Source organism: Ananas comosus, linkage group 18 (genome assembly GCF_001540865.1).
Source record: "Ananas comosus cultivar F153 linkage group 18, ASM154086v1, whole genome shotgun sequence".
Taxonomy (NCBI): Eukaryota; Viridiplantae; Streptophyta; class Magnoliopsida; order Poales; family Bromeliaceae; genus Ananas; species Ananas comosus.
The window spans coordinates 7,385,533-7,407,300 of NC_033638.1; the positions used below are offsets into that span (position 1 = coordinate 7,385,533).

Genomic DNA, 21,768 nt, shown 5'->3' on the forward strand with positions numbered 1-21,768 from the left:
CTTGAGCTCGAGCTCTAGAGAGAGAGAGAGAGAGAGAGAGGGGGGGAAGAGAGAGAAGGGTAGTACGCATACGTACGACAATGGCGGGGAGGAGGGAGGGGTTGGCGGCGTACCGGGCGCTGCTGCGGGCGACGCGGCGGACGTTCGCCGGAGACAAGCTGATGCTGGCGGAGTCGGCGGCGGAGATCCGGCGGCGCTTCGAGGAGGCCTCGCCGGCGCCGGAGGAGGAGGTGCGGCGGCGTCTGGAGGAGGCTCGCGAGGCCGCCCACTTCATCTCCCACATGATCGTCCAGGCCCACCGCTCCCCCTCCGGCACCTTCGGTTCGTCCCTCTCCCCCTCTCCCTCTCCCTCTCCCTCTCTTTCTTTTTGGTGTGTTTTAGGGTTAGGGTTTCAAAGCGGACGCGAAAAGGAATGTTTGAGAGAGAGAGAGAGTGAGAGAGCAAGGAAAGTAATTTTCTCTCGTGTTGTTTTGATTGATGCTTCATTTGGATGAAGAGATTGAGATAAGGAGAGAAGAAAAATAAGAAAAACACAAGTAATTTAATTTTCTCTCTCTTTTTAAATTCTGCGCCAAATGAAAGAAAACTATGTCCTAATTCTTTCTTTTTCCCCCTTCCCTCTCATTTTCTCTTCATCGAAACGGAGTTTTAGCAAATTCGTCCCTGATAGATAACAAGGAGGCATCATTGTTGGCTGCGATTTCGACCGAGTTCTGATGATTTTTCAGGAGTAGTAGTTCATGGTTTGAGGTCGGATTTGCCATGATCTGTGTTTTCTAAACATAAACAAAATCAAATCAATTCAAAAATTCCTTGAAAAGAGAAAAAATGAATAATAGAAATTGAAATCATATCTATACATAGCAAAACCCACATTTTGCCGCCTCCTCAAAATTCCAGAAATGTTTTCGGAGGTTACGGTGTTAATAGAGATGACGAAATGATGAAATTATCCTTGCTTATTCTAGAGTAAAATATATATTTTAATATATTTTTGTAATTTTTAAAAGATTTTTTAGTATAAGAAATAGACGAAACATTGATGGAATCCACTAAGTGCACCATCTTGAAATTTTGTGGGGGCAAAATATAGATTTTTAAAAGTTGGGAGAAAAAAGTAATAAAAGTAGGTATTTACGACGGGAGAAAAAAGTAATAAAAGTAGGTGTTTACAAGGAGAGTTTTTGTATTTTAGCCTTTTTTTTTTCTCTCTCATTCCAAACGAAGGAATTTAACTCCAAATCCAATTCATTTGAATTCACCGAGTTTGATGCATCTCATGTTGAGATGAAGATGAAGTTGGGTATTGCCCTAATGTTGTAGAAAAGGGAAGTTCCCAATATATCCCTAGAAATTAGTTGAATTGCGCGTTTGTCCCTCGGAGCTTATGGTGATAAAATGTGCCCTTCTGATTATAAAAGTTTGCAAATTTATTCGTCTCTTTTTAACTCATTAGCTCTCTTACTAACAGTTAAATCTTTATCCCTATCTTATTTAATCAATTCGTATGCAACTGCCGCAATATCTATCTACGTATAAGCACAGCCATTGCAAAATCAAGACACTGTTTATGCACACAGTTTGTTTTGGGACCTTCTAATTTTGTTTTTTTTTTTGCTCTATAATTTATGAGATTATGGATACGAGCTCGTTTATTGCGAACATTGTTAATAGTATTTGCTTCATAGGTAGTGCTTGTTTTATAGCAGATAAGTCAAATTCTAAAAGTAGACAAATTCAAAGATTTAAGTGTTAACATGAGGAATGTTTTGTGATCTTAGCTACAATAATCCCATCAGATTGATGTTTTTAGACATAGTGACATTTGCTTGATGCGGATCAAATTTGAATCAACTTTTTTTCGTTACTGAGCATGGATATCTTTGTAGCAATGAGCATCGCCAATATTAGCGTCAGACTCCCTTTTCAGCATTTGTATAGGATCGCATGTCACCAATGTATAATCTGCATGAATTTTTCTGCTTCTCATCTCTCTCACGGCGACTGCCTATTTCTGTAATTGCAGTTGTAAAGCCTGGGAAAGAACATGCTGGAGCAACATTGGATATCCCTTCAGAGGATGTTCTCTCTAAACCATCATAATAAAGTTTGAAAATGGCGGAGGTGATCATCGTCAACATTGGTGGGCAAATATTTGTTGTAAGTTTTAGTTAGCTAGTGAGTTGTGTCTTTGGATTTTGGTTAACTAGAGAAGAACAATATTTTTGTGCTGGTTTAGAGCTTTCACAAGAAGCCAATAAACTGATTCTCTGCGGGTCTGCAAATTTGGAGTATCTTTCTATGAAATAGCTTGAAAAGAAAAATATGAGGCAATTGAACTTGTAATAACTGCTCCTTATTGTTCTTCGTCACGAATTTTCTGTGCAGTATTTGAGTTTCATCCTATTTTTGCACTCTGATTTTGTTCTTCATAACTTATTCTCTGCTTTCCGAATGAGTTGTACTATGTTTAGTAAGTTTTTTAACTTATTCCTTCATTTTTGACTCCACTTGATTTACTGGGAAACTGTACTAGATAACCATGGGTTTTGCTGTTAGTAACTGCAAGTACCACAGATCACTTATTGCTGTTTGCTATTACTTGGATCTTCACTTCAGATAGTGTAATGTTGTCCTTGCAAAAGAAGAATTTGGATCAACTTCTAGAGGAGAAATTTTATAGAAATTCTCTTGCACAATCTGGCAACAAAAATACTCACTTTAGTCTATACATCCTATATATAGGGGTATATTTTACACCTCTCTCACCCAAAAAATTACAAATCCTTTTAGATTTTTAATATTAAAAAATAATAATAAAACTAGTAAGAAAATAATAATCTTTGAATGAAAGAGAAGTAAAATTTACACTCAGTTTAGGAGCATACAAATAGGATTGCTCATCCAAAAAAAGAAAAAATATATATATTTGTTGGGTATTTGAGCACACTAGGTCTGCGTACAAAAAAAACATAAAAAAGGAAAAGATAAAAGCAAGAAAAGAACAGGTACAAAATTTGCCACTGATGTATCTAATATTGAATAAAGTATCCTGTCACAGGCACCTATTGTGTCTTACTTATAATGTTATCTAAGGAAAAAAAATTCGCACTTATATCAGCCTAAAAGTATGAACTAGTAAGAAAAGAAAAAAAAAAACGATTAGTCACTTGTATAGCATCAAGAACAAACAAATTATTTGATTATCCACTTTCTCCATTTGGCATTTATATCGTCGTAAACCAATACGGATCACCAATTACAACTAAATTACCAGCGCAGTATACAAACATTATAAAATGTTCATATTAATACTACAAAATTCACTCGCAAAAGCATTGGCGAATCATGAGAGAGGTTCTCTCTTCCTGTTTCTTGGTAAAGGGAGGAAATCTATTTTGAAGAAATCGCGAACCCTGCTTACAAAACTTCTTCCATTAGCCCTGCAAATTAACCCCGAGAAATGGAACATATCGTTTCTTCAATCGATACTTCGGTTTGGCTTCTGGGTTCCTTTTTTTGCAGTTGATCTACAGAGAGAGCTGGCTAGAAGACTAATCTTCTTCCCCCTCTGCTGTATTAGCTTCGCCATCACCTTTTCCTTCAACATCAAAAGGCGAACGAAGAAAAGAACACGGACGACTTAATATATACCAATAAACGAGGATGATGAATCATGAAGATAATAAATTCTTTCCAACAATTGTTCAGAATGATGAACGCTCGCATCCTTTCGACAGCATAGGGCTGATATGGATGCGTGAACATCTTTATTCAAGGAGTATGTAGTCATTGGTTGATACAAAGTATGAAAACATGTCAACAAGCAAATAGTCACAAAAAACTGTCTAAGTCATCTTTCCTGAAGCATGATAAATCACCATTGAAGGTGGAGTGAATACTCGTAAATAAATCACCATTGAAGGTGGAGTGAATACTCGTAATTAATCATAACTATTAAGTTTATGAGGACCTAGCAATGGGGTAAAATCAAATTCACAGATTGCATTCTGAAAGATAATCACCACACTGCACGAGTTATCACTGGATTTACTATTGCGGTATGCTGATTTCCTTTTATTATTGGAACTTAGGAGATTTATTCAAGTCTACAGTAAGGTTGTGAGACAAAGTAATTTAATAAGCCTGTGCTAGGAAAAAATAAAAGAATTTAGAATAAGAAAATCCCGACATATAAAGACAATAATAATATGACTGAAACTGGAAAAGTAAGAAGAAGGAATGATATAAACATAATGTGATGTGATTTAGAAGTTTGTCGATAGAACACTAACCAAATTCAGTGAATATGACACCTCCAGAGCATAACCCTTCTTCGATCTTGACTAAACGGAGACTCATCCTAGGTCCAATCTCCTGAAGTCTGACAGCACTCTTTGTCGATGCTCGGTTGACTCTATCCAAATCACTCGCCAGACTTACAGTTGCTGCTTCTTCATCTGGTTCACTTTCCGATCCATAACCAGCCCTGTGCAGATGATTAAAAAAGCACTAGTAAATGAATAACTGGTTTCATTAATTTAGGTTGAAAGAAAACAGACAAACATAACCGCGGCGATAATGGCAAATATGATTAACACTTTACCACATTAGTATGGTCCACATAAAATGTATCAACAGCAACAAAATGAAGGATGGTAAATGCTACTTGTACACCCCAATTAGAGTGTATATCGTACACCCCGTCCGTACACCCCACCCATCCAATAGACGGGGTGTTTTCATTAGTCATATCAAGTGACTAGTGAGTAACTCCCACACGTTGGATAGGTGGGATGTCAGCATTGTTCATAAAGGATATTAATGTGTACTTCCCTAGAAAAATACATTGCATGTGTTCTTTGAGTTGCATATAGTGATAGATAATATAGCAAAGAACGACTTGCTAGGAACCCTAACATACGCCCATCCATTTTTCCATAACACAAATATGCAAAGTTTACTTGTAGAATGGGCAGCTCTTACTTGGTGACAAAGTCGCTAACATCTTGAAGGTTCCTCAAATCTGGCACTTGATGATTCTGCACAAGTTTCCTAATTCTACGCGAGACACCTACCGGCTGCAACCTGACTGAGTAATGCCTAAAATCAATAAGTTTCTCTTCGGAGTTGTAATTTAACAGTACAATCCTTTGACAAGAAGCAAGCTTCACCTGCAATGCAACAAAGTAGAAGGACATGTTTCAAAAGTTTTTGACAAATTCAGTAAATGGATTTGATAAAGGACTGGAGAGATTAGATTTGGTGAGATGTTGCACTAACACTTACAGTGTTTATATCGATTGTAGGAAATATATTCTGGAACATAATTGTCATTAGCTCCAAATGTTTCAAATGTTGACCTCCAGCTCCAAAGCCAGAAAGTACGATCTGTCAGGAAAAAAAATTGATATTAAAGAAAACAACATTATTTGAAGGGACACAGGCTATATCTCATAACAAGAAATATGTAAATTACGTGGTTGATCCCTGAACTTTGATCACAACAGCCGATGTCCCTTAAAGCGAAATGCCTACTAAACTAGTAATGACAGAAAGAGCTAGTTTAGGGAACTCCTTAGAGTTTATGGTGTAGAATGTCCATAATAAGAAATTCGCAATGAAAGCAAGTTTTAAGAAGTTCGGAGATCAACAGAGCAATTTACTGAAAAACTTATATAGCTTATTAATGCTTGGCATAAGTAGAACAGCAATTATGCCATTTCAAGTACTCAATGCTAAAAGCTTACCAAGGGCGAGTTTTTGAAAAGATCTTGAGGACACCTTGGGCGTGACTGGGATCGAGCAATGTCTGCTGCCAATGCATATTCATGTATTTCAAAGGTAAGGGTTGGGCCTTGAGGTGTCCTTGCGACACGCAAATGGGGAACACTCTTTGGATTTGACAAAATTAGAAAATGAGTTACACCCATAGGCCCTGCGACATTCAGAAAGTCCTTGAGAGTATTCCGTTTCTTCTCCTGTTAAAAGGAAGAAAATTAGCAGTCAGCATACATTTGTTTCTATAAAAATGTCTAGAATCAGCATAAAGCAGAATTAGATGAAAAGAAATTTGACATCTAAATATGCATCAATCAACATATCAATCGTTGGAAGAGTAAGATGTAAGAACTAGAATTTGGTTTTTGTTGTTAAGAGGTTTCATCTGCGGCATTTATGTTGAATCCCCATGTTGCAAGCCACCTTAATTAGTTTCACTTGAGACAAATATAAGATTCAAACAGTGTAAAATCTTAACTGTTAAAAAATTTGCAAAATAGGTCACAGATTACCACACGGCACTCTTTAACTTTCAGTTTAGTGCTTAAATCAATTCAATTGGGGATTTATTGAACTCATTAATGATCTCATCACATTTAATGATTTTAATAATTTATTTAGCAAGTAAACTGGAGCAATTAGCAGCTAATCATTAATAAAGCCATTAAATCTGATGAAATTTTCTCAACTTAACTAACTAGAATAACTTGAATTTAAAAAAGTTAAAAGCTGAAGGGAATCAATCAAAAAAAGCAAAGGTAAGGGGCCTGTTAAAGAATAGGAAAAAGTCTTCTTTCTAATAGTTATACCACATAGGATTCACATCCAAACAATCCTATTGTGCCATATAAAATGGTATACAATTTTATCAGGAGTGACATGGTAATTTCGTATTCATATGATGCATTAAAAGAATATTTTTATAGTACTTGTGTGCAATATTGTAGGCCTGTCATTGAATTCTGTTACTCCCACATAGAAAAACTGTGACGGAGCAGATTTTTCTTTAAAAAAAATACAATGGATAAAAACCTAAAGCAAAAATTTAAATTTACATGCGTTCAACAGAAAGATAACAATGAGTTCCCTACCAAAAAAGATAAATAGATAAATCTAAGGTTTTGCCAATCAAGTAGATTCAATGATCCAAGAATCAGAAACAGATTAAGGCCCTGTTTGGATGCCGGAACAAGTTATTGGTAATGGCTTATGCAGCATGAATCTAAAGTTTGATTTTAGTTTCTTGGAAGATTTTGGCATCCATGACCTATTAGGATAGCGCATTCTGTTTACGAAATAATTTATTTTATTGTGAAAAAAATTAATGACATGCAGTTCTAGACATTTGATCGTACTCCTCATCTACCAAATTCCACAAAATTCTTAACTAAATAAAAGTTATGTGCTCATGCATCGGAACAGGGCACAAAGGATTAAATACATCAAATTACAGAAATTTGCTCAAAACAAAAAAAAAAAGAGAAATACCTTCAATTTGAGAGCGGTGTACGGAAGCATCATCTTGCGAAGATCCAATTCCAACTGCTTGAGCGGGCCCGGGAGCTTCCCCCTCGCGAAGACGAAGCTCTTCGGGATCTTACTCCCGGTGACGTGATCCACGCTCGGCGGCTGCTTCTTCAACACCGGGGGCTTCGCGCTCCCCCACTTCTTATTCCTCCTCGCGTTCTTCGTCAAAAAAATCCGAAAAAAAATTCAGAAATACAAAATCTAAAGAAAAAAAAGATAGAGAAAGATTGGAGAAACGAAATCGGAGCAAAATAAGGAGCGATTTTGGAGAGGAATCGGGGGATTACGTGCTTGAAGCGAGCCATTGATCTCTCTCGGAGGATCACGGAGGTGTCGAAGAGGAGGGGGTTAGGGTTTTGTGAGTTTGGGGAACGACGACGAGATTGTGAGGTTTTAGGGACGTACTACTTATTTAGGTAAAATTGTATGGAGACCCCTCACCTGTTAGATATTTTGACATTGATCCCTCAACTTTTACCTTTTTTCGGGATTGAGACACTGAACTTTTTTTTTTATTTGACTTTCTTTGTTTTGAAGTTAAAATTTTTATCAGATTTAAACACTTAATTTGTTATTAACTATTAAATAACTTAATTATGTTTATTTAAAAATAATCAAAATTATTAAATTTGACAATATTATTAGTAAATTAGATAAAATCTCTAATTTTTTAAAAAAACTCAAATTTTAATTACAAGTTGAGAAGTCTTAAGAAAAAAAAGAGAATGCTATTTGTACACTAAATTTTTGAGTATAAATCTTGGGTCCATCTCATCAAGATTATAGAAATAGTGAAATTTACACTTTATCTCTTTTTTTAAAAAAAATTATTTTTAAATTTAAAACTGTAACGCTTAATTCATTGCGATTACTATTCCGTCATTATTCTATACATAATTATCGTATAATTAAATTACTTACTAAAATATTCATCATAATCTTAAAATAGCAAAAATGTAATTTTTTTTATATTATCTCAAATTAGGTAAGTTCATGATAATTAATTTTGTTTTATAGAGTTAAGCCATAAAACTTATGTGAGCAACGGCACCGATAAGTGCTATAATTTTAAATTTGGGTTAATTTCATACATTTCCTTGTAAATATAATAAATTATAAATATATTTTTATAAAATTTAATTTTTATATATTGTCACTATAAAAGTCTTAATATTTTCAAGAATGACTATCTAATTTGTTGCCGTTAAAAATATTATTTATTTTATAAGTAAAATTACCTTTTTACTATCATAAATATGTCTCTTCAAAATGTCCAAATTATTAATTAAAGAGGAGTAAAAAGTCAATTCACCTCATTAACTAATTAGGGTTAAGTATTTTATCTATAGTTAACTAATATTTTCTAACTGATCCTAACGGTAGGGACATATTTGAAAATATCAGAACTTTTACAGAAATAACATATAAAAATTGAACTTTGTAGGGATATATTTATAATAATCTACTATGTTCATAAACATAGAACCTGTAAGGATTTAAAGGGTTAAAAAGAAGTTTTTAAAAGATAGAGGGTAAAATACAAAATAGAATATTTATATGGGGTTATTTGCATATTAGCCTAAAGATCGTGGCCTCTTTCTTCTTTTCTCTCTCTGTTTTCCCTTTCTCCCTCTCTCTCTCTCTCTCTATCTCGTGCGCGAGGCGATGCCCGGAGCGGCGGCGGCGGCGGCGGCGGCGGCGGATGCGGCGGCGATGGAGCCGGTGGAGCCGCAGTCTCTGAAGAAGCTGAGCCTCAAATCCCTCAAGCGAGCCCTCGACCTCTTCTCCCCCTCTCGCGCCGCCGCCCACCACACTCCCCCCGACCCGGAAAGGTTCCTAAACCCTAAATCCTCGACCCCCTCCCGAAACCCTCAACCCTAACTCTTGATCTCTTCCCATTCTTTTTCTTACCCTGCGGTTTCGAATCTTTTGCTGCTGTTTTGATTTTTTTTTTTTTTTTTTTTTTTTTTTTTTTTTTTTTTTTTTTTGGGTTGCAGCAAGCGGATTCGGATCAGCTACAAGGTTTGCTTCATCCCTGCTCTTTTCTTTTTCCATTTTATTTTTTTTCGCTTGTTTTGAGAGCGTGGTGTGGGTTTTAGAGAGAAGAGGAGGTTTAGGGCTGTTTACAAGGTTCTTGTAGCTTTCGGAGGTCTCCAGAAGAGGGGCGGATGATAAAAATACTAAATTTAGGTTCAAAGCTCCATTTATGAAAGGTTAGTCGAGATATAATAGGGAGGAACTAAAATTTTGAATCAAAAAAGATATCTTTTCAAAGTTCTTTTTTTGAGTAACTGTTTTTTGCGCCACAATTTACTCGGTATGGTTTTATAATTTAAACAGATAGTTGAGAGTGCTTTTTGGACTGAATTATTATTATGCGTATGAAAGGACTAAATTGGGGCTAGAATTTGATCTACAAAGGGTCATCCGGCACATTAGCTGTTTTTAGATCTAATTTTTTAGATTGGAAGGTGGTTTCTTGATTCAAGAATTTACACCACAATCAATTCATTATGGTTTTTAGTGGATAGTTGGGAGTGATATCAGAGTTAATTTTTCATATTATTCAATGCTTTTCATGTGGTCTGGTTTAAAGCTGCATGCTGAATATGGGGCTGTGAAGAATATGCCAAGCGAACAAATGCATGAGAAGGGAAAATCTGGTGCAGAGGGTAAAACGGATCAGGCCACAAACTCTAACATATTAGCTCTCCCAGGTTTGTTAAATGTTTTATTCCCTGCACCAATGACTCTTGAGTTGTTTTGCCTAAATAATTATCTTTCCATTTTCATTAGTTTCTGAATTGTGTGGGTTTAAGAATTTTGTGCTTTTAATGTGTATGTGGCTCTTACCATTGGAAGGATGCTCTAGATTACTGGCAAAATATTCTTTCTTGAGCTAGGAATTTTATGCTTTGAAAACTTCACCTCTTATTATTCTTTTCAAGTATGTGTCTTCTATGTTTTATTTATAGCAGTATTGGAGAAAAAAAAAGTAGCTTTGTTGTAAGGCGAATGCATTTTTTAATCATCATTCTTTTAACGTATACTAGGATTATCTCCTTAGAATTAACATACTTTTGGTTATGTTGTTTGTAGTATTTGTAAAGAATTTAGTTCGTGCTAACCTGTTAACATTTATGGAGGAGTACAGTGGAATGTTATGGCATTTTTACCCTGGATTCTCCTTTTTAAAACTCTATTTGTTTTTATTGGGTTTTAAGTGGCTTTCTAATTAAGAAATCAACACTTCTTGTAGCATTCTCTGGTGGAAATCTCTAGAAACCTTATTAAGTTCTTAATGCTATGGCAAACACATTTTTTTAGGTTAATTTCTGAAGGTTGGCCTAAAATCATGCTTGCAGGAACTGCGGACAGCAGAGTTTTACAGAAAGATGGGACTCAAGGTGCTATTGTTCCTGCTACACCTATGCTTCCAAAGGGACCGTACGTTTGCAATCTTAATGTCTTTACAATTTATGAGAACAAACTTTGCAGCTATTTTAGTGTACTTAATAGAATTCTTTTATACAGTGAGCCAACATTTCCCAGCCGGAATCCAAGCACTGTTGTATCAATTCCTGGGTCCTCTGAGAGGTATTTTGCTTATCTATGATATGTTTGAGTTTATAATGTTAGCTTTAGAAGCTTTCTGACATGGTATCAGGCTCTACTTCCGAAGCTTTTTCCATTGGTTAGAGCAATGTGTCAAAGAATAGTCCATTTGCTGAAAATTTTAAGAATAGTATCCAGATTAGTTGACAATTGTCTTGGTAAAAGGCTCGCAGGAACATTAGTGCTGCATTCAGTGGGAAAATTTTCTTCATCAGTTACTATATTATAATAAGTCAAAGTCAAACGCAGTTCCACACCAGAAGAAACCTATAAAATAGTATGGTGGATAATCCTAGAATTATGGTTTTGTGGGCCTACTGATGCCACGAAAGATTAGTAATGCAGTAGGCTGAGAACTTTGCCAGAAGTTTTTTAGGGATGATTTCTTGTAAGATCGCGCACAAGCCGGACAACCTATTAGTAAGTTGAAAAATGTTGTTCTTTATGAGTGGCTTTCACATGTATAATATAACATCAATAACTTGATGCATTGGATGACTTCTCCAGTTTAGATCCACTAATAGGTTGACACCACTTAGTGGGGCTGGAGGAATTTTCTATACCCAGGTTATAGAGAATTTGCTCCCTTTTATTGGGTAGTGTCATTCTAGTTTAGTTACAATGTGAGCAACTACTTTCAAAGTTTGCAAGGAAGATAATTAACTTTCAATAATGGTTTTCAACTAAGCTATGAGTTCTTGTAGGAGTTCAAAGGAGGCTATCATGCTTTTCTGGCTTTGTTGAGCCTAGATTAGTTGCTTTGCATTGAATTTAGTTGTTTATGATGTGGAAAAATACAATCACATCATATAGTTATATTATTATGAAACTTGTTTGTCAAATCATCCTGTCTGATCTCATTTATCTGCCAAAATGTCTTATCAATCTAGTTTAAGATTTGTGTGTTGCTTGTCAGGTTCTCGACGTCTGCATTGATGGAGAGGATTCCAAGTAGATGGCCTCGACCTATATGGCACCCACCTTGGAAAAACTATCGCGTACTCCCTTTTCCTTTTTAACATAGTTGCCCTTTGTAGTTAGCTCTTTTTTTATCTTGCTCCTGGAAGTGATTCTCAAAGACTTAAAAGAAAAACATTCTTATACCATATAACACCCTCGATTCTACAATTTGATGTTTGCTTTTCAGCATATTTGTTGTACTCTTTCCAATCATGTAACTTTGCGGTTGACCAATCATGTAACTTGTGGTGAACTAAGTTGTGCCAATAAGGATATATTTTTGTGCATGCCTAATGATACTAAACAACAATAGACGCTGCCTCCGTGCATTTTCCTATGCTGATTAGAGTAAAAGATTTTATTTAGCTCAGTGTGTACTCTTATCTTTGGGTGGGGAAAAAAAAGTTTTTCACATTTGTTACATGTTGATAGTACAAAATCAAAAAAAAAATTCGCCATTCGCTAATTCGTAAGTGAGGTAAGCAGCAATGATTAGTTTAAGAGAGGAGATTTGTTCTGTTAATTTGTTAGAAATCTGAAGAGGCACCTTGTTTTGAAGAAGTGTCTTGTTTATATTTTTATATTTTTAATTTTTCCACTTCTCAGCTTGTAATGTTATCTTGTGGCAAATATATGCAGGTCATCAGTGGTCACTTGGGATGGGTGAGGTCTATTGCGTTTGATCCTGGCAACCAATGGTTTTGTACTGGTTCAGCTGACCGTACAATAAAGGTTAACCCCACAATTTGAAGCACTTGTTATCTTTGGTCTGTAAGATTACCCATGAAGAGTTTAAGCTGTATTCTGCTTCTTTGCTAGTTTGTAGTTTTACTGCAGTAACAGTAAGTATGCGGGTAAATGAGCTGTTAATAATAATTTTTTCTGTGATTATCTATCTTTTGAGCTTCTCTTTCCTTGACTATGATTAGAATATCATATTAATTCAGCTTTTTGTCTTTTCCTCTTTTTTCCTTTCTGTAGATATGGGATGTCGCAACTGGAAAGTTGAAGCTTACACTTACAGGACATATTGAGCAAATACGAGGTCAGTTGCATTTTTGTATATAATTCATGTAATTTGATAGTGTTGATGGATGTGCTCTACTATTTCTCTTTGAGAATTATCTAGTGCTAGCTAGAAAAGTACTAATATGTTCTTTACTCGAATATCTAGGACTCGCTGTTAGTCAACGGCACACTTATTTGTTTTCTGCTGGTGATGACAAACAAGTTAAATGTTGGGACCTTGAACAGAATAAGGTTAGATATAGTGGAGTTATTTTCTTATTTTTAGGAGGATGTCTGCTATGTCTTATCTGCTATATTCTATTGACATTGTCCTAATCTTTCTTCTAATGTCTTTTAAGGTTATCAGGTCTTACCACGGGCATCTCAGTGGTGTGTATTGCTTAGCCATTCATCCAACAATTGATATTTTGCTAACAGGCGGTCGAGATTCCGTATGCCGTGTATGAAGCTTCCTCTTCAACTTTGCAATTATGTTTGGTTACTGTTGTTAACTTGTTATGATCCCAAGTAAAAGTGGGGTTTTGGAAGGGAATACACATGAATTTTAGTAGTTATGCTGTTTTAATTTTTTAACTTTCAGTAATTTTTAGGTACACTTCATACTTTGAATTGTTCTTAAATTTCTATGACTTTCACCTTAGGTGTGGGACATTCGGACGAAAGCAATGATTAGTGCTTTAACTGGGCATGATAACACTGTTTGTTCGGTTTTCGCTCGTCCTACGGTAAGCAGAGATTTAATTCATAGCATTACTTGGTTAAGAATTTTGGGTATTGTTGTTGAACATAATATGCTTCTTGAGTTTATCCCAGGTAGAAAGGCTGCTGGGTGTTTTCTATATAGTTTCTATCTTGGTGGTTGACATTCTTTCTCAAATGAAGATTTGATTTGATTTGATTTGATTTTCAAAGACATTTGAGGGAATATGCAGAAAGATAATGTATTAAGGAGAATATTTTAGGACAAATGATGAGAGATTTTAGGGCAACGAGTTTGATGGACATCTTGTGCTGGAGAACAAATTGTGCAAAAGAACCCTTTATTTTTTTGTGCTATAACAATTTGTGCTGGAAAATGGTTTTTGAGCCATTTTGACTGAATTATATCTTTTGATCAACCGACAATTATTGCATATTATGAAGTATCAAAGATGATGCTGTAATTAAGGAGACAAACATTTTGTAATATCTGTTTTTTGTATCTTGGCATGCTTTGTGTTTTTCAATTCAGTTATAATTTTTGCGTATGGTGTGGAAGAAATTTTATGTTGTGTAGTTTATCAATTCCTCTTCTTTTTCAGGACCCACAAGTCGTAACTGGCTCTCACGACACAACTATTAAGTTCTGGGATCTTGTAGCTGGTAATTTATTGTTTGCAATTACAACTTCTACCAAAAACGGTCACATCTATTTCAGTGTATCATCAGAGTAACTTTCTGCAGGGAAAACAATGACAACTCTCACACACCATAAAAAATCTGTCAGGGCCATGGCATTGCATCCAAGAGAGTATGTACACTAACTCATTCTCAAAATTTTCTTCTTTTGAATGAAGAAAATTTGATTTTTCCTCTTCTTCTATGTAGGCAATCTTTTACTTCAGCATCAGCAGATAACATAAAAAAGTTTAGCCTTCCGAAAGGCGAATTTCTGCACAATATGCTGTAAGTATTCTGTAATTTTTTTTGTTCTCTCCTTAACATATATCACTTGTTTAGTGTCCAAAATAGTACTAATTCGACCAGTAAGAATAGAAGTTTGATTTTTTTAAAAAGATAATGATACATTCGGATGAGAGAAATACAATGTTTTCAAGAATTATATGATGTTTCTTTGTTTGGATGACGACTGTGACAGGGCAAAGAATTGTTTGTCAGTACCTTGCATGCCCTTACAAACTTAATTTCTTTTATTTTTCAGGTCTCAGCAGAAAACTATAATAAATTCAATGGCTGTTAACGAGGAGGGCGTCTTGGCTACTGGAGGTATTGCAAATTTGGACTGTATACTTCACTTTCAATGTTTATATGCTTCACTTTCAAGGTTTTGCAAAATGAACACGTCTACAATAAAAAAAAATAAGCTGAAGACCATCTAAAGTTCCTAAATGTCTGTTCTATGAATGGAGATAAGGTCGTCATCGTTCATTATGATCCAACTTGTTTACACCGCAGATGGATAATAAAAAAAAAAAAAATTGAGTTGCTGGTCTCTTGCTTTTGCATTGGTGCTCAAATTTTGGACTATATGTCATGGTTTAACATAACATTTTGTTGAGAATTATAATTTAATAGCATCAAGATATACATCTGGTTTGTGATATAGTTTCTATATCTTGATGCATTTGCATCCTTTCTGTATCAGTTTGATTTAGTGGATGAGCGACCTCTAAATATTTTGATACTCTAGACATTTCCACTTGTATAGACAGAAGCAACAGAACAGATCATCAGTTCGGATGATCTACCAATGACTTTGGACCAGATAAAATGATTTAGTTTGTAGCATGTAGTCAACCTCGCATGTTTATGTTGGCAACTGAATTAATCATCGCAAGCTCATCAGGCCACTTTTGCTTTTCCCCTTTATCCTAATTAATCTGTAATGATACTGAAGCTAGCAATTTCTCTTTATAGAATTAAATCATTTTTTCCACATTTTAAGGTGACAATGGGAGCCTCTGGTTCTGGGATTGGAAGAGCGGCCATAATTTCCAGCAAGCTCAGACAATTGTCCAACCAGGTCAGTGCTACTTCTCTCTAAGTACATATTGGAATGTAGTACAGTGAAAATTGTATGGAGTTCACTTTTTCCTCTCTAATCTCAGGATCACTGGATAGCGAAGCATGTATTTATGCTCTTTCATACGATGTTAGTGGCACGAGGCTCGTCACGTGTGAAGCGGATAAAACTATTAAGATGTGGAAGGAAGACCCGAATGCGACGCCAGAAACCCACCCACTCAACTTCAAGCCACCGAAGGAATTCCGCAGATACTGACGATAGCTAGGTTAGTACTTCCTGATGGTTCTTTTGGTCGATTTTGAAAGCTGTGTATGAAATGTTCTGTTGGGGTTACCTGGGAGATTGTTCTATGTTATGTGAAGATAAATGCAAAATTCGTAGAAATTTTAGGCTTGTCCTAGCTGTATGAGTTGATTAAGATTAAAAAAAACAAGAATGTAGTCATGTACACATTTTTTCCAATATGACTTTTCTTTAACTGTTATTATGCTTATTGCCAGCAAGATGTTTGTTTCGGATAGATTCGTTACTGAAATTATCACAACTTTCACTTATCATTGAACTTGAATTCACTGCAATCAGTGGAACCGGAACTTCTGTTGGAACCAGGTTCCTCTGTCAATAGCAAGTTTAATTGCCGAATTGAAAGGATGTCCTAGCAGTTGATTAAGCTATTTTGGTATCTTCGAGAGATGATTATAGCTATTCACAGCAGTATTGAGACGACATGGGTGGCACACATTATCGCCACATAAATTTCTAGAGATGATGTCGTAATTGAACCAGCTGTTGCACTATCCCTCATTTAGGTAAATAAACACAGAGTTCCATTCAACGACCTGATAGAAACGAGAAGAAGCTAAGTGCATTAAATGCAACAAATTGGAGTTCCCTGACCTTAGTGAAACTTTGCTTTCAGTTTCCATCAGAGTAGTTTAGAAGAGCCAACTACCAAATATATTTTTTGGCTTTCTTCTAAGATTCTCTCCTGTAGTGAAGAGCCTGACACCAAACTTATTCATACTAGTATATATATATACCTTCCAAAAATTTTTATGCATATGTATTAGCGGTTATTAAGATCCACATTACATCATATTTGCACTATGTTCCTCTTTCGAAGAATACAAAACCACATCTTGTTTGTTTTCCTTCTCTACTTCTCCTTTCTGATTTTTCATTTAGCATATGATGAAACTTGTAATTTCATCTAGGGATTTGATTATTCTGAGTTACAGGTAGAGAGTTGAAAATATTTATTTGGTATCATAGGTCAACATTTTTTTTTATCCCTTTTTAACCCGTCAGTGATATAACTTTAGGAAAACACTGGTTATAATTTTCTGTTTTAGCATTAATGTGTATTCAAGAAAAGAAAAAAAGAAAAAAAAAATCCTAAAGATCCTATCTTTCTGTTGATTAAGATTGATAGTGCTTCATATTTATATGATTATTTCTGATCTCTTTTAAGATTTGTTCGATCTTTTGGATAGTAAGGTAGATTCTGCAGGCACATAAGCTTAGTACAAATGAGTAAGGGCTCATCCACCATAGGAATTTTAGGCTTTATCTGGGTGTATGAATATTTTGTTCAGCATAATTTTTTTTTTTTAATTTTGTTAAAAGAATTATGAGATTTGATAGATGAATAGTCTGATCAGATATCTAGAAAGGTATGTCATATTCAGTATATTTTTATTTAGTGTATTTTTTTATTTTCCCAAATAAACTCGTAACATCTGGCAGATCAGTGGTCTAGAACAGCATATAATATTCAGCCTCTAAATTATTTCTTCAGAATAAAGTAAATCACCTTATGTGTAAAATATGCTGCCTTTAACAATACATAGTGTTTCAGATCTTAGATAGAGCAAAATTTTAATTCCTAACTTTGGAAGACATTTTTACAGTGAATTAGTATGATTAGATAACTTGTTCTTACATCCAAATTGACTTAAATGAGTAGAACTCAACTTATAAGCATGCTATTAGAGCTCACTTTTATTTATAATTTCCTTCTTAATTATAAAACTTCATTAATTATATTCATAATATATTTATCAATAAATTGAGATGCCAACTTTGACTGAAATGGTGTTGGCTCTCTTTCTCTCTAAAAAGGTCAGAGCTAATCAAAGGTGGGAACCTTCATAGGAATTAAACAATCTCAAAGGCAGTGTTTGTTCCCATGAAACTTTAATGAGGTTCCATTTGGACAAAGAGAAATTTATATTGCTTGGTACACTAACAGCTCAAATAAACCTGTCAAAGGTTGTTATTGTTTCCTTGTTCACATTGTGTGACAAATAAGAAAGATTAATGCCACCAATTAATCCAGTTGGATCCCATGGCCTGCTCCAACAAACACAAACTATTCTAAATTTAGGGCTCCATCAAAATCAACTTTTCCTTAAGCTAAGAGATTCTATTTCTGTGGACAAATAGTTTTCTAACACCTGGAGGTGTCAACTAGAGCACATGCCATACAATGATGGTGGAACATCAGTGTTGCTTGGAACTTTCAATAATAGGCTTCAAGGTGTAGTTAGGGTTTGGTGGACTAATTCATTGTGGTTTTGCGGGGGAACCGCGGTATCGAATTGTTCGATGAAGCGCTGCAAGAGAAGGCTCTCGGGTTCGAAAGAAATCGGAGTTTGTTTTAGTTGGTTCAGTTTGTAGAAGAAGTCCTTGTCTGCATTATGAGCTTAGAAACTAGTCAATGAAAACAAGAGGTTGTCATACAAATATGCATAGTTTTTAAGCAGTCTTTTTTTTGTATTTTCTTGAATATAATTGCAAGGTTTAGGCAGCAAAAACTGTTAACCAATCCTCTCATCCTAGGGTTTTTTTTTCTGTGTGTCAATGATGATGCCACAAAAATCAACATTTATTGGAGGATTTTGCACTCTACTTTGGATTCTCCCTCTCTCTCTTTCTTATTACATTAGGAGTAAAAAATGTGATGATCAAAGGAAAAGGACATGTGGAGAGAGATTTATTCATCTCCCAATTATTGTAGAGGAGGAAAGAAAGATTCAAACTACCAAAGGCATGTGGGTTAGATGCAATGCCCTAATCTATCAACAAACCCATGATTTAAACAATTAAAATGGGGAAAGTGTCACCCTAAGTACAAACCCTAACAGCCCATTAGACCCCTGTCACTTTCCCCTATTAAATTAGCATTTCTTTAAGCTATAGCAGAAAGGGAAGATGCACCAAAATAAAATAAAAAATTGAAAATCACACACACACACACACACACACACACACACACACACACACACACACACACACGAAGAGAGAAATTCTTCTTGCTCAGTTGCTTGTAGCCTTGTACTTAAAAGGAGTCTACATAACATTCTTTTCCTGCATCTAGGATGGGGTCTAGTATTAGTAATTTACATGTGAAAAAATATTTCAATATGAAATAATCATCAGAAGAGTAAATGGTTAATATTCGCCCTCGAATACAAATCTATTAGCTTAAGCTTTTGGTTTGTGTGGATTCCTTGGTACGAGCCTAACAACTTGTTTGTAGCGTCGATAGTTCGCTGAAACTAGGATCCTCTTCTGAGCAGCGTTGTGTGATTGATCTATAATATATTTTGAATATGTAATGGACTTACATAGGAGAAGTACTCACATGCTACTTCTAAGTAGTTATTGAGATTCTTGCACTCATTAATTTCACAAAGCCCCTTCGTTTTTCTTTTTCTCCTTTTGTTCTTCTATCTCTGACTTTTATTTAGACCTATGTTTTGCATTGCTCAAAGTTACTATTCATCAATATTTTTATGCAATTGTAGGACTCATTAAAGTACCCATGTTTTGGCATATGCATGTAGTCTCCAAATTATGGTGGAATAAAAGGACATAGAAACTCATGCATGTTACTATGTTAGATGCATTGTTAGATGCATTGGTGAATGTTACAAAGTTAGTTGTAGAAGAATATGAAATTATTCTTTGCAATAGAAAAGAATCTTCCAAGAATAATAATGGACTCTTTTTTTGGGTTTTTTTTTCTTTTTGTCTCCCATGAGGTGAGAATTATTAAGAGATCCCTAGTTAATTTGTTCCCATGTGGGGAAAAAAAAAAAAATACAATAAAGGTAAATCATAAATGAAATGGTGAGAAATAACTATTTTTCACTCTTAAATATTATTTAAATATTATATATATTCAACAGTTTAAGTCTCTACAACTACAAGGAAACTTCCTATAAAAAGAACAAGCTATATAATATGAGGACATATGAACCCTACTTCACAATCTCAACATGAATTGACTTAAATTTCAATTTCACTGATTTAAACATTTATTTTTAAATTTTTTTCCCTTTCTTTCAAAACTCAATTGGATATACTAGTTAGGTGTAGGGAACTTATTGTAATTTTATTATATTTCATTAGCTGTACATATCTAGGTGTTACATATATAAGATCTAGCTCCACTACTGTGGAAAATGCCTTTTTTTATATATATATATATAACAGCTGGAAGAAGCACTTCTTCTCCTAAAAGCTCCAAAATGGGACATAATTTTCAAAGTCATTTTCAAGCCAGTTATCTTTCCCACATTTGAGTCTTCTTCTGTTTTATAACATTATTACAAATAATAGAGTTGAGGTAGAAGGAGCACTTCTCATCTGCAGTCCAAGAATTTTTCCGTCGCTTTTAATAAAAATTTTATTTTCAGACGTTCATACTAAAATTTTATACTACAAAATAATTAATACTATTAAAATTTTTATATGATATAGCCGATCATTAATTTAAAATTTTCGTCGTTCAGAAAATAAAAGAAAAAACAAAAACAAAAGTAAAATGAAAACACAGAAAAAGACAAACTCAGCTAAAATTATGAAGCAACTATACCTGAATTTTGACTTTAGGAGTAGTAGGAATAGTCACCTTTTACCTCGCCTTTTGGGTTACTCTTCGGTACAATCCAGTCGGTGTGGTTTTTCGTTTTCTTCTTTTCTGTCCTTTGTTTTGTTTGTTTTCTTTCCTGGTTCCTCGCCCGCTTAGAAGGCCCTAGCTGCCTTCATTTTGTACGCTAAATTCATTTTTCTTAATGAATGAAGCAGGTAGCTTGCTACCTTTCTCTCAAAAAAAAAAACTATACCTGAATTTTAAACTTCGTATACTAACCATCGGATTCTAAATAAACTGTATTATGTACTGTAGATACCTCTAATAATAATATTAAAGTAATTTAGTCACACTTATATTACTTTAGTAGTACTTGCATAAATAAGTCCACATAGGACAAAAAAACACGTGGCATATAGATTATGTCCTCTCCTTATTTTTATATATTCACCATGATTATTAAAAAAAACGAAAAGAAAAAGCTAACTAGAGTAGCTCATAAATAAATAAATAAATAATTAAAATTTTCCTGTGATATAAAACTAAGGGATAGTTTTAATCGTGACCCTAAAATTTATAAAATATCACAAATATTCTTTTAAAATAGACAATATTAATATTATTCCTATAAATTGATAAATTATATCATAAATATTCTTTTTGTTAATTTTTAATTATTTGAATTTTATTGACGTTAGAATACAAAATTACCTATCTATACCTCATAATAGCTAAATATCATGTAATTTGTAATTTTTGGTGAAATTTTAAGATTACTTTATTATAGATTTACCAGCGAAAAGAAGTATACATGTAAATAAAGCAATTATTAAATTTATATTTATGAACTTAAATTCTATAGCGACTTACACGCAAATTTGTATAACATAAATTTTTGAAATAAGATTTATTTTGAACAGTGCGGTAAAACTCTGCAAATTGACTCGAAACTCGGCCGAGTCGACAGGAAAACTCGGTAGTCCCAAACTCAGAGGTTAAATTCCATCAAACTCAGCTAATTTAGCCGAGTTACTGGAAATTTTATTCACTGATTAATTTACGATATTATATCTTAAAAATTCTTCTAAGTAATAAAAATACTAAAAAAAAAGATAGAGCATATTCAGCGTGGAAAAATGTTATATATTTTCAGTTTTATATTTAAATTTCGACGAGTTTTTTAAGCCGAGTCACTTAAAAGTAGACTAGTATACAAATTTCATGAATTTTT

General features: G+C 34.5%; 3 protein-coding genes across 4 annotated transcripts; 2 read left to right on the forward strand and 1 right to left on the reverse strand.

Annotated features, from left to right (window-relative positions):
- On the forward strand, positions 1–2,420 carry LOC109724255 (mitochondrial zinc maintenance protein 1, mitochondrial). The gene is made up of 2 exons (XM_020253017.1): positions 1–321; positions 2,027–2,420. Exons 1-2 carry the CDS (start codon positions 81–83, stop codon positions 2,101–2,103), a joined length of 318 nt encoding a protein of 105 aa, XP_020108606.1. The 5' UTR covers positions 1–80; the 3' UTR covers positions 2,104–2,420.
- Positions 3,149–7,699, reverse strand: LOC109724254 (peter Pan-like protein). 2 transcript variants are annotated; one of them, XM_020253015.1, is made up of 7 exons: positions 7,596–7,699; positions 7,270–7,467; positions 5,751–5,981; positions 5,290–5,391; positions 4,987–5,174; positions 4,296–4,489; positions 3,149–3,601 (listed from the first exon to the last, which is right to left on the reverse strand). In XM_020253015.1, exons 1-7 carry the CDS (start codon positions 7,611–7,613, stop codon positions 3,555–3,557), a joined length of 978 nt encoding a protein of 325 aa, XP_020108604.1. In that variant the 5' UTR covers positions 7,614–7,699; the 3' UTR covers positions 3,149–3,554. The 2 variants fall into 2 exon arrangements, with proteins under 2 accessions (XP_020108604.1, XP_020108605.1); XM_020253016.1 differs by lacking the exon at positions 3,149–3,601 and having other exon boundaries at positions 4,291–4,489.
- Positions 8,944–16,151, forward strand: LOC109724358 (protein pleiotropic regulatory locus 1). The gene is made up of 17 exons (XM_020253152.1): positions 8,944–9,140; positions 9,306–9,330; positions 9,905–10,025; positions 10,674–10,755; positions 10,843–10,905; positions 11,840–11,921; positions 12,523–12,615; positions 12,865–12,928; positions 13,058–13,143; positions 13,251–13,352; positions 13,554–13,637; positions 14,214–14,274; positions 14,356–14,422; positions 14,500–14,577; positions 14,834–14,898; positions 15,578–15,655; positions 15,741–16,151. The coding sequence occupies exons 1-17, from the start codon at positions 8,974–8,976 to the stop codon at positions 15,911–15,913; spliced, it is 1,491 nt and encodes a 496-aa protein (XP_020108741.1). The 5' UTR covers positions 8,944–8,973; the 3' UTR covers positions 15,914–16,151.